Source organism: Microtus pennsylvanicus, chromosome X (genome assembly GCF_037038515.1).
Source record: "Microtus pennsylvanicus isolate mMicPen1 chromosome X, mMicPen1.hap1, whole genome shotgun sequence".
Classification (NCBI taxonomy): domain Eukaryota; kingdom Metazoa; phylum Chordata; class Mammalia; order Rodentia; family Cricetidae; genus Microtus; species Microtus pennsylvanicus.
This window is the reverse complement of record NC_134601.1, coordinates 82,367,982-82,385,929: the sequence shown is the minus strand read 5'-3', so window position 1 is coordinate 82,385,929 and position 17,948 is coordinate 82,367,982. Positions and strand designations below refer to the sequence as shown.

Here is a 17,948-nt window from a genome sequence, read left to right as displayed (position 1 = left end):
TTAAACGGTGTTGACGAAAAGCTGAACACATGCTTTTCGGTTTTCAGCCGTAGCAGGAAAAAAGCTGCGCGTTTAAAAATGCCGGCTTTCTGGGCCATCCTGCCAAGGCAAACTCTGACTGTTTGAGGCAGGAGGGCCGGCTACCGAGAGAGGACTTGAGTGTTGTCTGTTGTAGCTCTCTGGCTGGCAGGGACCTTGAAATGCCAGTTGTGGCTATAAACATGGCTACAGCCAATACCTCAGCCATGAGGCTGGAAAGCTAAGGATCCAGCCGGCAAAGCCACGCCTTTAGTCCTACTGATATTGCTCAGTAATTTAAAGGCTCTTGTGGTCAGAAAAAGAGAGATATACAGTAAAGAGAGATTCAAAGACAGAGAAAATTTCTAAATGATTTAAAGTGTGTTAAAAATATATGCAGACTAAAAGTTAAAATTCTTAAAGTAAACCTCTGTGACTTCAAGGTGTGGTAGCACACGCCTTTAATCCCAGTGCCTAAAAGGCAGAGACAAACAGATCTCTGTGAGTTCAAGGTGTAGTGGCAAACACCTTTAATCCCAATGCCTGGGAGGCAGAGACAGGCGGATCTCCGAGAGTTCAAAGACAGCCTGGTCTACAGATATACGCTCAAAAAGCAAAAAGTTAACCTAGGTATGTCACATCTTAGATTCTTAAGTGCCTAGTGATTCAAAGGCGCAAATCAAAAGTGCTCCTGGATAGTAAAAAATTGTAGATTCACAATAGGACAGATTCAGACCGCTAAACGAGTCACACTGTTGGATGAATGTACGTAGGCTTGGGAGAGAGAAGGAAAAGAATATAGAGAATAAAGTTAAATGCTTAAGAAAAAAAAAAGGTAAAGTCTTTAAAGAGACAGAATAAAGTAAAGTGATAGAGTAAAAATAAGCCGCGTAAAGATGAAAAATTCACAGAGAGTCTGGATTCTTTGTATTATTGTGTTTTCTTTAAAATTTTTGACTCTGAAGGAGCTAAGTACAGAGAGACATTTCATTATATGGGCTGCCAAGTGTAACCAGAACGGATATCATGAGCGTATGATTTCAGAATTTGGATCTAAGGATATGATACTTTGGAAAAGAGATTCTTCTTTTGTTTTCACAGAGGATGAGACTCTATGGATTTCTTCTATTCCGATTTGGTATGATGGACCACGTCCTCCTGAAGGGTTGCTGTGAACATCTTCAGAAAATTGCCTTGCTCAACTGCCAACTGAGATAAACCTGGCACACAGGTTACACCCTAAAATCATTAACGACGCCCCCATTCAGCAGGAAGCAGTTTGGAGAGAAAAAACTGCGCCCATGTTCCCAAATATAGTTTATAAATGTTCTTTTACATTTAAAGGGGGATATGATATAGACATGAATAATTTGCATTAGTATAGATTTTGCTTTATTGATAGAGATTTACGGTCAATTTTGTTATATGTATAAATGTTTCTGATGTAACTTTTACTTGATAACTGTTTTGTTATATGTAATTTTGCTAGGTTGAAGTTAAAGCCTTTCTTTTTTGTTTAAACAGAAAAAGGGGAAGTGATGGGGGAGTGTCATATATCAATCTGTTGACTTCATTGGCTAAGCAATAAAGAAACTGCTAGGCCCATTGGATAGGCCCACCCTTAGGTGGGTGGAGTAAACAGAACAGAATGCCGGGAGGAAGAGGAAGTGAGGTCAGACTCCACAGCTCTCCTCTCGGGAGCAGACGCCTTCAGAGAGACGCCATGCTACCTGCTCCAGGGAAGACGCACGCTATGAAGCTCCGACCCAGGATGGACTTAGGCTAGAATCTTCCCGGTAAGCGCACCTAAGGGCGCTACACAGATGATTAGAAATGGGCCAGAGCAGTGTTTAAAAGAATACAGTGTCCGTGTAATTATTTGGGGCATAAGCTAGCCGGAGCAGGCGGCTTGGGGTGTTGGGAATGCAGCCCCGCCGCCCCCTATTACTACAGTGCACTGTGTGATTACAGAATCTAAACAATCTCATGGAGGCAAAGCATTGCACTCCACTAAGAGAAGCACATGACTAGACCTTATGCCAACCTGTTGTTCTAATCTCAGATACTGGTGGACTTGGGAGAACGATTTTTAAAAAGAAAGAAAGAAAGAAAACTGAACACAGTCAGCCCCCTTGGTTCCTCTGACATTTTACTTCTTCCCATTGTTTCATAAACTGATGGGATGAGGATGTGAGGGAACCTTGTGGGGCAAGGTAGGTGCTGCTGGCCAAACAGACACATGTTCCCTGAGGTGAAGTATACTACAAAACACCATTCAGTACTGCAGGTGGGGAAGGGTAGAGGGGAGGGCAAAAAAGAACCTATAGGACCAGGGAAGGTGGACTGTTGCCACAAAGGCCACTATGTATAGTGGTAAAGCTGTTCTTAACATAGGCCTCAGCCATTGCATTTACAAAGAAGTGCTGTAACCCAGGAGCTAAGAGCACACCATATAAACATCAGCTGCAATGCCTGCAGAACATTGGTTCTTCTGCCATAGTTCCACTGGGTTCATTCAACAGAAAAGGAAGAAAAAATTTAGTTTTTTCAATGAAAATACTTCACAACCACCTGTGTTCAATAATAATGATGGTGATGATGATGATTATGATGATGATGTTATGAACAGCTTCCTTATAAAAGTAATAACCCAGAAAATTTACGAGCTGAATGTGGAAAGAACTACTTGCCTACGGATATAGTTCTTAGTAGAGGATAGATGCTTAAAGCCAAATCCACCTTATAAAACCAAGAAATTTAAAGTAAATCAAGCATTTTCTCTTGCAAAGTCTCAGCTCAATCAGAACAACAAGCTAACTTGAGAAAGACATTTACTGTCCATCCAAGTTTTTTTTTTCTTTTTAATTCATTCTTAGAAACTGAGGCTCTGTTGATAGCTGAGGGATAGAGTGTTTGTCTGGCATGCACAAAGCTCTGGATTCTATCCTCAGTGCCATAAAAATAAAACTGCAATGTGCTATGGCATAACATTTTATTCTATATTTAATATGCCCTATTTAGCATAACATAACCTACATGTAAGTACCTGTGTGCTTATTTCTTTCTGCACTTAATTACCTTGGTTATTATAGTACTTTTATGTTTTCACCGCTGCAAGATTACTCTAGAGTTTAATTATTATAGACAGATTCTGCTGCTTTAAATATGGAATTTTATTCATCTAAGTGTTGATTTCCTTTCGAGCAAGAGCAGAAACTTAAATCACTCAAATTCTTTTAACCCTGTGATAAACCATTTCCCATTGCTGATGTAACAGCAACCGACTTAATGGATTAAAACAAAGAAGATAGATAATCTTATTATTTCTGAGATCAGGAGTACAAAATCAGTCTCACAGGACTATCGTCCTAAAATCTTAAAATCAGGCTGTCATCAGGATTGATGAAGCTCTGAGGAGACAATCCATTTCATTGCCCTTTTCCACTTCTACATGTATCCCAAATTGTTCAGTTTGTGACCCCTTTCTCATATCACTTCCACCTATTGCTTCCAGTGTTACATCTCCTACTGCTAATGATTGCCCATCATTCTGCCCACTAGGAGTCTTATGATTTAGATGGTGGTCAAGTTTTGTTCATTTAAATCAAGCCAGGGGCATCTGTGAGGGACTGTTATTATGCCTGCTAAGCTACTATTCAAAGCACCCGCAAAATATATATAACTGCCCTGCTTTTACACATTTATAAAGCCATACCAATAATGTATTATTGTCCACAGCTTGTTGTTTGTCTTAACAATATGCATTGACCATCGTTCGTTGTTTGTAATAGTCTTGTATGCCACCATGACCAATGGTTTTTACACTGTTTAACTGGGTGTAGGGTCATAAGTTCCCCTAAGAAGAAAACCCAAAACTGTTGCTATGAACATTTGAGGAGAACTACTAACTGGGAGTGGAACCGGCCCAAGAAAGAGAAGTGTGTTGCAGTCAACAAGGCTGAAAGGAGTTGGAGATCTGAATAGTACTTGACATCAAACATCAAAGTTTGGAGTTTGCCCAGCTAGTTTTTGGCTTTTCTTTGTCCAGTATTTCCTCATTATATTCTCTTTCCTCTTTTTTTGAATGGTAATGTATATTCTGTGCCATTGTGCATTGAAAGTATGTGATCTGTTTTTTGACTTAGATTTTACAGGAGGTTACAGTTAAGAGATTTCATGAATCTCATTAGAAACTTTGAACTTTGGACTTTGAAACAGTGTTGAGATTGATAGACTATGGGGACTTTTGAAATTGAACTGAATGCATTATTGTATTATGATAATGGTTACAAGTCTATGGGGGCCAGGGAGTGGAATGTGGTGGTTTGAATAAAAATTACCCCCATAGGCCCATAGGAAGTGACATTATTAGGAAGTGTGGTCTTATTGGAGTAGGTGTGGTCCCATTGAGGAAGTGATGTGTGTGAAGGGGGGTTGAGGTTTCAAGTTCCCAAGCTAGGCCCAGTGTCTCTCTTTCTCTCTGTTTCCACTGATCCAGATGTAGAAATCTTAGCTCTTTCTCCAGCACCATGTCTTCCTGCATGCCACCATGCTCCCAGTCATGATGATAATGGACTAAGCCTCTGAACTGTAAGAAAGCCATCCAAATTAAATGTTTTTCTTTGTAAGAGTTTCCATGATCATGGTGTCTCTTCACAGCAATAGAAACTCTGACAAAGGTAATAGACTAGGGTGTCTTTGCCTGAACCTACAAGGTGTTTATGGGTCACTCCATATACCAGATTCTTAACTGTAATTGAATGTGTGGGTTTCTAAAAGTTTGACAACAGTAAAAGATTTCTGAACACATAACAGCACAAATTAATTCAAAATCAAACACAGGGCTGCAGATTACCTAAGTTGGTAGAGTGTTTGATTAGCATGCGTGAAGGTCTGGGTTGGCTCTCCTGCACTGCATAAATTAGTCTTGGTGTCACACATATGTAATCCAAGCACACCAGAGGTGGAGACAGGCAGGTTCACTTTCAGATACGCAGAAAATTTGAGACCAGCCTGGATGACTGAAATTAAAAAGCAAACAGAATGAATCTGAACTGTTTCTGGCACTATGTATTCATATTTCACCATACGATTTCAGATTTGGTTCTGAACACACAATGTGTGTACTTTGCACTGTGCATGCCCTTGCAAGAAGAAATGCATCCTGAAACACTTCTACCAAGATTTGAGGTTACTGTATGAATGAATAGCAGTATTTTCTGCTCTTATAGAAACATAATGGTTTTATTACGATAAACAAAGATTTTTAATATTAATATCTTCCTGCAATTATTCCTCAGTATGAAAGTTGTAGGTGGAGACTGCTTGTTAATTTCCTGGCCACCAAGACCTGAAATAATCACACTGAAATTGTATTAATTGCAATGCTGCTTGGCCAATGACTCTAATGTATTCCTAGCTAGCTCTTATATCTTAAATTAACCCATTTCTGTTTTTCTACATATTGCTACATTTTTGCAGCCTACTGGTAAGGTTCCGTCCAACATCTGGCATCTGTCTCCTTTGGTGGCTACATGGCATTTCTTTGACTCCACTTACTCTGTCTTCTTCTATCTGCTTAGAATATCTGCCTTGTCCTATTCTGAGCTGCAATAAGCCCAAAGCTGCTTCTTTTTTAAACAATGGTAGTCACAGCATACAGAGGGGAATCCCACATCACCTTTCCTTTTCTGTCTAAATAAAAAGGAAGGTTTTAACTTTAACATAGTTGTAACTGTTCGCTCAATTTGGGAAATAACCAGGCCATCTTAAAGATAAACAATTATATTTTAAATTGTTGTAAGGGGAAACTCATGCCACAAAAATGGGAAGTCCAAGTTCTACTGTGTCTGGCAGGAATCACCCAGAGAGTGTGCACCTGGTCCATCCCAGTTTTCTTCCTGGGCTCCAGGTAGCCACGCCTTAACTAGATTCCACTTCTAAAGGTGATTGGTTAACAGAGCTTCCCCCATCACCTCGATCAATCCAAACCCAATACAACTATATACAACAGGAACAGATACTAAATATAAAATTACAAATAATATAAGCAATATTAAGCAAGGAACACATAACAAAAGTTTTACAAACATTCTATTTTTAGGAGTCTAAATCTTGCATCAGAATTAAGCTTGGCTAAATCATGAGGAAGGTACCTACGACTATCTAACCTTTAACCCCATTGAAGATCTGAGAAGGGAAACAATATTACTTGAGTAAGCAGGAAGTGCAATCAAGCAACTTTAAAAATGTGCAACAAATGACAGAGACAACTGGCTACCTGGGCAATCACCCAAAGTCTCATTTGCAACATCGAAGCAACCAACTTTGGCTAAGGCCTAAAATGACTGACAGACCATTTTTAAAGGCAAGAAACTTTTCAACACTATCTTACCCAGTCTTGGCAGGATTTGACTGTCCTGTTTTATCCATTTATGGATACTATGTATCTTTGTCAGTGACTGAGGTATGGGTATTTCTTTGCCCAAAGGCCAGTTCTGCCAAGAAGAAAACAAGCTCCAGGTGGGGTGCTCAACATTCTCTAGGGAAAAGATAGGTGCTGCCAGGAGCAATTATGTCTCACTTCGACAAAACTCTAAGTTATTTAAATGCCATTTTCTTATATTTTTTGAAGTGGTTGAAGATTATCTATCTATGTAGAATATAATCTCTATGTATCTAAAGAAACTGATTAGTCTAACTATAAGTATGACAAACATAGATGAATATTGATCTATATAACTTAAAGACTAAGACAATAAATGAGGACAAAGACCTCCAAATGTAAGCAATGTATAAGTATCTTGCTCAGAGGTAGAAATGTACACTGCAATATTGTAAATATATAAAAATGTTTCAAACAGAGGTAGAAGCATGTATGCATACAATAATATTATTTAACTTTGTATCAATATACAGGAATCTATACAAATGTAATTGTCTATAAATAACTCACAAACAAATCTATTATCCCATCATCTATTTTTCCCTTTTTAAAATAAAAAAGATCCCTGAGCTTATAAAATTTCATCCCAACCCTCAACCCCATACTAATTATAATGCACCCCTGAATGATGTCCCTAACCCTGAGGACAAACTTTGCTGGGAGAGGAGATGTCCTCTTGTAGAATTACTTCCAGCTGTCATGGGGGCGACATTCGTTCTACAGGATCCTGTGAAAGTGAAATGATGGTTTAAATTTTAAGATTAATGTCTGGTAAGATTGCAAATAGTCTCTGAGTATTTTGTAGCGGTCTGGTCAGAATGTTGTAAAAAATGTGCACTATTTTAGCTAACCAAGTTGGAACAATCTTGTGTAGCTGGTACCCAAAACAGGTCTTGTAATAGTGCTATCAGATTCATGACGTCATATCAATCAGGTGGAGTTGTTGTTGTGGGGCCCCATCATCTTCTTGGAAACTTCAAAGATTACTGCAGAAAAATTCATTGTGTATTGTGGAAAACTTAAGCATTATTTATATAGACATATACAGACATATATATTCAATGAAGGGTATGATAAAGACAGAAATAGACATGAAAAAAGTAAAGATTTTTCTAAATTCTTTTTTCTTTCTGTCCCATATCATGGCTCCTGATATGAGGCAGAAATTCTGGGCTTTTCTCTTAACAACAGGCTTGGAATTAGAGAGGGACTGAGCCAGTGTCCAACTCCAAAACCATCTCTATATATTTATAAATATAAATACATATATAAACATATATTGTCAATATTTATGCTTATGGAACATATTTGGTTTTCTTGATGATCCTTATTGGGTAGTTATTGTTCCAACTGTCAGTAGTCAAACATCTAGGGTCCCTTGAAATCTTTGAAGATGAGTGTTTTCCTGCAAAGATAAGGACAGCACCCTGCCCCCATCCTATATGCTTTTGTTACCACCTGTATTATTATCATCATTGCCTCAGCCTCCTGCGTCCCTGCACTGCCTGAGCTTCCACGAGTGCAGAAATAACTAGACCCCAAAATCAGCCAGTAGTGGCTAAACAGGGCTGCTGTGTGGGAATTCTATGCCATGGCTGGCCAGATCCGCCAAAGAATTAAGCGGCCCCACGAACGGGGCACCAACTGTAACTGTTTGCTCAATTTGGGAAATAACCAGGCCAGTTTAAAGATAAACAATTATATTTTTAATTGTTATAAGGGGAAACTCACGCCACAAGAATGGGGAGTCTGAGTTCCACTGTATCCGGCGGAAATCGCCCAAGGAGCACGCACCTGGTCCATACCAGTTTTCTTCCCGGGCTCCGAGTAGCCACGCCTTAACTAGATTCCACTTCTAAAGGTAATTGATTAACAGAGCTTCACCCATCACATAGTAAAATTACATACAACAAAACAATTATCAAGCAAGAATTGCAGTTACAAAATTTATATCTACTTTATCTTTTATCATAACTAAGGAAAACTATAACTATAAATTCTTCAACTACATCAAGGACTCCAGAAGGATATAATATTACCTAAGTTAACAGGGAGTGCATTGTAAGCAACTTCCAAAACTTGAGAATTGACAGATATCTCACTCCCTGACAGTCACCCAAAGTTCTTCTGTACCATTGGGGCATCCAATCTTCAGCCTACAGGCCCATGGTATCTGACAGACTTTTCCATGAAGAAGGATAATTGAAATATGCTCTGCCTTGTAATGGCAAAGTCTATCACTTGCTTTCTTCTGTGTCCTGCAAAATGTCTGGCAGACTCTTTTATGAAGCAGGAACCCCAAAGGATCATCTCACCTTTAGGTAAGTTCAGTAGTCATTTTTCTGTGGGTCCTGCATATCTAGTTCATACAGTATAACATCAGGCAGTCCAGGCAAGGGCAGTTTCTTGCCCAAATGGCTAATCAACTCCATAAGAAGCCTCTTCGATGCCTATCATCCTCTTGAAGTAATTGGTACTTTCAGGAGCAGATGTGTCTCATTGTCATGAAAAGTCCTAAGTTTTTAAAACATTTTAAATGCCATATTCTGTTAGTCTTTGTAAGGTCTGAATAATAACTATCCATGTAAACTATAACTCTGTATATATAGAAAACCTAACTAACATGACTACAAACTTGATGATTATCTAGTAACCTGTATTTCTTAATTATACATTTGAGTTTTAAATTAGATGCACAAACACAATACCTTAATCAAGAGAAGAAATGGGTATATTACAAAACTGATGTTAAATTTGTATAAATAAACCAAGATCCATACAAATGCAAAGTATTCACCTCTATATCATATTCCCCTTTAAATGTAAATAAACATTTATAAACAATATTTGGGTATTTGGTCATAGTTCTCTCCGACTAGTTCCTGCTTTTTGCTGGGTGAAGTAATTTTGAGGTTCACAGAGACCTTTCAGGGGGTTTTAGTTCATCAAACCACATTATCCTGGAAGGAATCTACAGGTTCATATCTTCTGTGGAAGCAAAAGCAGAACCTCTTTTCCAAAGTAACATATCATTATCCTTCAAATTTTGAAGTGAAGATAATATGTGTGTATATATATAGTGTGTGTGTACGTATATATGTATTTAGTTTAGCAGTCAACAAAATCAAATGTCAAAAAATTAAAAAGAACACAATAATATGCATAACCCAGACTCTCTGTGCTGTGGGACAATGGTCTGTACCCTGTCACTTGTATTTTAAATAAATGCTGATCGGCCAGTAGCCAGGCAGGGAGTAAAGGTTGGGTGACCAGGCAGGAAGTAGAGGCAGGACAAGGAGAAGAGGAGATTCCTGGAAAGAGAAAAGATTCAGTCTGCTGTCATCATCCAGCCACAGAGGAAGCAAGATTTGACTGCTTCACTGAAAAAGGTACCAAGCCACATGGCTAACACAGACAAAAATTATGAGCTAATATAATACAAGTTATAAGAGTTAATAAGAAGCATGAGCTAATAGGCCAACCAGTTTATAATTAAAGTAGACCTCTGTGTGTTTCTATGGGACTGAACGACCAGGTCGGACAGAAAACTCAGTCAGCATCTCTGTGTATATGTAGCTTATTTTTCTTTACTCCTTTAATCTATGACTGTCTGTATTCTGTTTCTTTAAAAATTTTGTTTTATTTTTTAAATGATTTATTTCTTTTTATAACTCTCTATACTTTTTCTTCTCTCTCCCAAGCCTACATACATTTTTTTAAACACACTATGACCTGTTTAGAGGTTTACTTCTGTCTCAATCTGTCTTTATTGTGTATCTTTAATCATTTTTGAGCAGGAATGCTTTAAAAATAATAAGCAGTTTGGTTGCAGTGGTCCTGGATGCTGGTTCTGCCTCTCACGGCCTTTTAATATGGTGGAGGTACCTTTACTACCAGCTCTGGAACCACCAGATAGAAGTTAAGCTCACTACTTTAACTCTGGGAAAAAGCGTGCGGTACATAAACCCTTTTTATCTGAGTAAAAGCTGAATCTGCCATGCAGCATGCTGTGGAGCCCGGAAATATCTCCGTGTGTGCTGTGGGAATCTGCCATGCTTTCCTGCCAGTGCACACCTAGCAGACCCGAGTTTGCAGTTTTCCTAGGCCAGGGTGCTGAGCAGCGGGCAGGCTCTCATCTACTTTCCTCCTAACCCTCAGCAGGGATACATCACCCAGACCCAAAATCTGTGGCTGGCCACGCAGGTAAGCCCCAGTCATTTGGGCCCCAGATGTAAGTGAACACGAATAAAATAATTCCACACTAGCTCAGAATTGAGTATAATGAAGGGTTCTTTACTTAGGGGAAACTCACAGATCACAGTCCTCTGAATGAGTGGAAAACAGGAACTGAATCCAGCAGCAGAGAGTGCACTGAAGCTTTAAGGCTGCAGTTGTAGTATAAGAGACCACACCCAAGCAGACTTGTATCTTAAAGGCTACTGGCTGAAGGAGTTCCCACAGCAGTAAGTATCAGACTTGTGCATCTTTGGATTATATTGTGTTAGAATGCTTTATTTTACTTTTAAAATACCTTTTTCTCTGGGGTGTGTGTGTGTGTGTGTGTGTGTGTGTGCGTGTACTTACAGATGCAAGAGGTATTGGATCCCATAGAGATGGAGTTTCCTGACATGGGTCCTGGGAGTTGAACTCTCGTCCTTAGCAAGACCAGTACACATTCTTTTTTTATTTTATTTTAATTTATTTATTTATTAAGTCAGTACACATTCTTAACCAATGTGCCTTTTCTCCAGCAGCAGAATGTTTGTATTTAAATGGTGCCATTGGCATTTCTGAGTTGAGTTTTATAAAAATGAAACCATTAAATGAAATTTGGCTTGGTATTAAGACAGGATTCCAAACTTTGTGAAATGGCCATAGGCATACTTCTTGTGTGTATTTATATACATGTTTCTGGTATACACATGTGAGGGTGTGTATGCACATGTGTGTATGTAGGCAGAGAGGCAGCGTTTGACAACAGTTGTTTTCCTCTATTGCTTTCCAGTGTGTCATTATTGTTGAGACAAGCTCTTTCACTGAACCTGAAGTTCATTAATTTGGCAAGACTAGCTGGCCAGTAAGCCCCAGGATATCCTTGTCTCAAACTGTCCAATGCTGAGATTTTGGCAAGCTGCTGTACTTGGCTTTTTTATGTGAATGTTGAGGTTCTGAACTGGGGTCCTCATGCTTGCATTGCAAGTACTTTAGTGACTGAGCCACCTGTTTCGTCCCTTTAAAACTTAAAACATGCTTCTTTGTGGCTCTTTGCACTATGTGTTTATGTAAAGTGGTATTCTGACTATTGATGGCTAGCTATTAAATCAGAATATTGACCACCTCTGAAAAATATTGAAGATGTTCTGTGCCCTATAGTATCAAATATTTGGTCAAGATTTTTATTTTTGAGATAGAATCACTGAAGCACAGGCTGACCTTGAATTCACTAATTAGCCAAGGGTGTTTTTGAACTTCTAATCCTCCTACCTTCAAAGTGCCAGAATTACAGGCACCCACCACTACGTCCTGCTTTATGTGGTGCTACAGATAGAACCCAAGCCTTCATGAATACTAGATAGGCACCCTACCAACTAATCCACATCTCCAGCTCTCAAGCAGGATTTCTTTATGTAAAAATAGACAAACATTTCTATCTTATTAGTATCCAAATTTACTTTTGTCTTTATATGTATGTCAATTATATGTATACCAATAAATTTAAAATTTATTGTAAATTTTATGTATACCATAAAAATTATAAATATTGGTAAAATTATATGTATACCAATAAGTTTATTTTAAAAGAAATTTCTTTGTGAGTTATTATCAACAAATGTTTGTTTTGTGCACACCTATTTTCTATGCCTATATAATTGGGGTCATGTGAACATTTCTAGGGTCATAAACAATTGTGTATTGAAAGGGTTTAAGGAGCCCTGCTCTAGATCATCACTATCAGAGGGCATAGGAGCAGCAGTTCAGAGACCTAAAATAATTGCCTTGAAATCCACACATGCCAGCCCAGCTCAGATTTTCCTTTAATTGCATGCTTATTTGTGGATGGCTTGTGGATACAGAAACTGGTGGATATTTTGAAATGTCAGGAAAGGCTTCCTTAATCTAAAAAAGAATTTACTCTTGGGCCTCAGATACTGAAAATGAGTATTTTCACAAATATATTTATATTTACATATAAATATAAAGATATCTATAGCCTAGAGCTCACCAATTAGGCTATGCTGACTGGTCAACCAGTGCCAGGGATCCTCCTGTTTCCTCCGCCCCAGTACTGATATTACCAGTATGGCTTTTTCACATGGGTGCTGGGGGATTAAATTTGTGTCCTCATACCTGCAAAACAAGCACTTTACCAATTTAGCTTTCTCCCAAGGCCCATTTCTTCAAATTAATTAGCATCAATGGCAAAGGTACTTGAGTTGGGGTTTTGAGGCCTGCTGGCTCATGTCCATTGGGGTATTCTTGCAGAGCCTTCTAGAAGCCTTGTTTACCAACTGTCTGTTTCCACTGCGAAGTGCTTCTCCTACTCGTGTCCGTTCTAACTTGGTGCCTGAAAGAGGGAAAACTCCTGGTTATCTCTTGGCCCGCAAAGAAAGAGCTGTGACCACAGAGATACTACATCTTTTCCTTCACCGTAGACACCCGCCATGCGTGCGTCATATTTGCCACTTCTGGAAAGTTGCATGTGGCAGCTGTGAGACAGGGCTATTTTCTACTTTTATTCTTGTGCTTTTGAGCAGCTCTTGACAAGTGGGAAGTTCTGTCAAGTTATTGTTCCTTCAGAGTTGAAAAAAAAAACCACTAAAGACTTCTGATGGTCCAGGAATGCTGACTCGTCTGGGTGAAAAGCAGTAGATAAGGCTGGGGCTTACAGAGAGCAGACTGCGCAAGAATAACGGGACAGAATAGGGAGAGTACACAGAAATGTGGAGTCTATTTCTCTGCAGCTCAGTGGAGCCCTAGTGATAGCACAAGAATGAGCCTGGAGAAATTCCAGCCTCACTCTCTCATCCTCCTTCCTCCTTTGGAGAATATTGTTTTGCCTCCACTCCCTGGACATGAGTCTTGAGAGTCTGCAAATCTGAGTGAGAACATAGGTTCTTGGACTGGAAGCTCAGGTCTCACTGGTGGCTGTGTGACATTGGGAGTATTAGTTACCCTGGGAATATTAGTTAAACTTCAGTCTGCCTTCGTGTCAAATGCAAACATTTAAATGCTCCTGAAGAGAGGAGGGAAAGATTAGAGAGTGAAGCACGTGAAAAACCCAGCACAGCTCCTGGCACATATTTAGTGCTAACAATTGGAGCTTTATATGGACTGTTGCCCCATCCAGATGCCACAACTTTCCCTTGTCAGGTTTCTGTCCTGGAGATCCCCGAAAAGCTGACGTGGCTGAGGACTCTGCACCAATCCAAAAAGTCACAGCAAGAAACACTTGGCACCTTGATCAACTTGCTCCCCTTCTCTCCCTCACTCTGCAAGCATAAACCAATTTAGGGTCTAAGAAAACTGAAGAGACCCTTGCAGTTTATTGCCTGGGTAGGACTATGGTCGCAAATTCCGAGTTGTATACTCTCCCCCACTTCCCCAAACCCTCCTCACCCCGTTTCTCCGAATTCCATCAACTCGGGATCTCCAGGTATTAATTTTCTGGTCACCAGAAATCCCACCCTCTACTCCCACCACTTGCCTGTAAGCCTTTAGTTCTTGGAATGCTACTACAGCAGAGATTACTGAGACCCCGCGGGGTTTATATCGCCCTGGCAACCGCTGAGTGCGCCTGCGCAGTCTTTTTCTCTAGCCGACTGCTCTTAATTGGGTTCCTGCGCCACCGCAGGTCAGACTTGGGGGCCAAAAGGATGTATCTCTCCCCTCATTGTCCAATTCCTGAGTTTGAATTACACTGTTATCTTTCTGGGGCTAAGAAAAATGTGAAAAATGTCTGCTTATTCCCTACCATCTGCTAGGAGGTGGCACTTCGGAGAAATCTCTGATAATTAAAAGGATGCAAAGGGGAGAAAGCTTGAGGATGCCAGGAAATGAGAACGCATACAGCATCATACAGCATTCAGTACTGGAAGGCACCACTGTCTTTCCCTAGTCAGAGGAGATTTTTTTTGCACGATACCCACCCCGGTGCCAGGAATGCCTCTCAGAAACTTACCAGCAAGCTTTCTAAGGAAAGCGTGTGAGCCAGGTTAGAAACTGTCAGAGGAACCAGGATGAATAGACCTAAAATGTTAACTTTTACATTAACAGCTTGGGTGTTGAAATAAACAGTGCTAGCGCGGGTTATGGGGTGTGGATTAAATCTGACTGAATACTAGACCAGCTGTATTTGAGAAGGCTTTTACTATTTCCTAAGAGCCGCCCCCAGGAGATGGGACCTTTGTTACCCCCTGCCACAGATTTCTCTCTCCCACTCCCCTTCTGTACTCAACATTGTCTTCCTGGGTGACTCTCACCCCCCCCCCCACTTCCATGGGTATTTTACCTACAGTCTATACCTTCACCAGGTTCTCCTTTTGTCCTTCACCTCGGTCTCAGGTATCACCCACTCCCCAGATACCATTAAAGCAAATTGTGTCCCCAGCCTTTCAATCCACCTCGGCCTCCCCACCACCTCGCTTGACTATACCCTCACCCATTTCCTGCTTCATACTCCTGACCTTTCCCTAGCCTTCCTTGCACTGCATTGCCCTCTCATCATGTAGCCCGGAGTTAAATGTGGACTCTCATAGAACACCCCAGCCCACTCCATGTTCTTATACCACTTGCCACAGAACGATGTAGTTGCTGGTTCACTTCCATGACTTTCCTGTTTTAGATGGAAGTTCTGAGGCCCAGATGGGGCTTCTTTACCCTTATATCCCCGGCACACAGCCTTGTTCTCTGCACACGGGCACCTGATGAATGTTTAGAGAATAAATGAGGACATAAGCAAGGCATCTAATTCATTATACTTTATTTTTACTGCACTCTGCAACAGCAAATTAAATACAGGTAAGTGGCAGTCTTTTGTTTTTATTAGTTTGTTTGTTAACACAACAATAGACTCAAAAGGAGGGCAACCACGAATGAGGGGCTTTGTGTTTGGGGGGGGTGTTTGTGTACGTGTGTGTATTGTTACTGTTATTTAGCTTATTTTACTGGTTATTTCAAATACGTAAATATTACCAATAATTTTACACAGTTAGCTGAACATTTATACTGAAACAAGACAGAAAGAGAAATTGAGCAATTTTCATTTACAAACACTTATCTTGAAGATAATTAGCGTATATTAGAAGGAAAGAAACACTCTTAGAATTGGAACACAGTAAGCACAAGGTGTACGCTTTACCCCAACCCTCCCAACTTCTGATGTGGGACACTAGGGCCCCTTTCCCAAAGGCCCCTTTAACTGATGCCACTCAACTAATGTGAAACATCAGACTTCACATGGAGCCAAAGAAGAACATGGCAGTTGACTCGGATCTGGCCCTGGCCTCTTCATCTTCCATGGCCTCCCTGTATTGCTCTGGCCAGTCCTGTGGCCTCTTTCTGTAGAGCCTAGCCATATATTCCAAGGCTTTCATTTTGGTGACTTCAAGGTGAGCCCGAGGACCCCAAAGCAGCTCATATTCAACCGGATTAGAGTAGGAGAGTGGCCTGCATTCCAGGTAACGCTGTCTCATAAGCTTACAGGTGATAGCATGCTTCCTCCCTACATCCACACTAAATCTCCGGAGCAAGTTCCAGATGTTGGCCTCCTTGACACGGTTGCCCATCAGGAAGATCAAACCCAGGATCGGCATCACATATTCTTGGGTGGGTCTGCCCAGGCTCTCTAGCATTACTTGCTCCTCTTCTGATTCTGGCTGCTGGACAAGGAGGTAGATGTGCTCACTGGTGTCAACCTCAATCAGAGAGAACCCATAAAACAGATCAAGGATGAGAGTGGCCCTACTGAGGATGTTTGGGAACACATCCTCGAACTCTTTACCAGTATGAGCCAATAGCTCATCCTGATGTATAGGCAGCAACTCCTCGGTGACATTAATGGCCAACTGGACCAAGTCATTTGCTTTATCATTCATAGTGTCCTCTGACCAGAACTCTAAGCCAGCAGCCTGGCTTCTCTCTTTGGCTTTGTCAGCTTCCAAAGCCTTGCTATATTCTTCTGGCCAGTTCCAGAGTTCTTCATCATGGGCCTCTGCTGCAAACTTTAGGGCTTCCGTCTTTGTGATTTCCCTGTGGGCTCTAGAGCCCCACAGGAATTCAAATTCAAGGGGATTAGTGCCATATACTGGCCAGTACTCCAAAAATCGCATACGGACAAAGTCAGTAGTGAGGAGGTTTCTTGCGTTCTCAAAGAGGTTGTTGATCCTCTGAGGCTCATCCATCACATCAACCTTTAACAGCAGGTCCCATATGGAGGCCTCCCTTGCCCGGTTGCCATTCAAGAGGATGTGCCCTAGGACCAAGGCCAGGAGACCTGCTTTTGGCATGTCCAGGGTCTCTGCTAGCCGTTCAGTGTTCTGGGGACCTGGTTTGCTGATTAGGTTGTAAGTGTCAGTCTGAGGATCAAGAACTCTCAGATTCAACCCAAAGACCCGATCCAGGTGAACTGAGGCTCGTCTGAGAATCTCAGGGAACTGATCTGAGTATTCTCTGAGAAACTCCAGCATGTCTGACTGCCGGATAGACCCCTCACTTTGACTTTTCATGCGCATGAAATTCACCAAAGCAACCGACCTGTCTTCTAGAGGGTCGTGGACCCTGAGCGCCCCCAAACGTCGGGACTGCTCGTCGATGAGAACCTCGAGGTCATTCGGGTCCTGCGCAGCCTGGGGAGCGCTGGCCCCCTGTGGATCGATTGGAATCTCAGGGCCCTGGGGAGCCTCGGAGACTAGCATGGAGGTGGGGGGCCCGGAGGCATTAGTAGCCTGCATTTCACCCTGGCCGTCGCTGTAATCTGCAGTGGTCTCTGCGCTGCCGTGGCGCGCATTCTGGCTTACCAGAGACATGGTTCCAGGAGACAGGAACGCGAACGCGGAGGTCAGCGACCCGTAGGAGAGACGATCGGAGGTGTGTTAGCACCTCGGCACAGAGCCGAAGCCTGATGCCCGGGAGCTGTGTGGACCAAAAGTGAGAGCTGATAAGAAAGACGATCTTTTTACCCAGGCAGTAGCCAGCTATGAGCGAAAGCCCAAGAGCAGTTAGCTTTGCCGCAGCCTACGCAGGCGCAGTCAGCCTCTGCGACGTGGTGACCACGCCCCGCTCAGGCTTCCACTCCCGCCCCTCCCACCTCTGACCAGCCAGTTTGGTTCATGCTTGTGCGGGATTCGAACTTCTGTTAGGGAAGAGAATTCTCAAAGAGAAACAACCGAGATGAAGCAGAAGCATCAAGTGATGAGGGTGTTCAGTGATGCTGCATTTGAAGTTTTTTTCTAGTTTTTCTGTGAGGCATTAAGTTTTTCTGTAAGGC

The 17,948-nt window shown here is 41.4% G+C and overlaps 1 protein-coding gene across 1 annotated transcript; it reads right to left on the bottom strand.

Annotated features, from left to right (window-relative positions):
* Positions 1-15,432: 15,432 nt before the first annotated feature.
* Positions 15,433-17,699, bottom strand: Magee2 (MAGE family member E2). The gene has a single exon (XM_075958076.1). It carries the CDS (start codon positions 17,485-17,487, stop codon positions 15,916-15,918), a length of 1,572 nt encoding a protein of 523 aa, XP_075814191.1. The 5' UTR covers positions 17,488-17,699; the 3' UTR covers positions 15,433-15,915.
* Between the last annotated feature and the right edge of the window lie 249 nt (positions 17,700-17,948).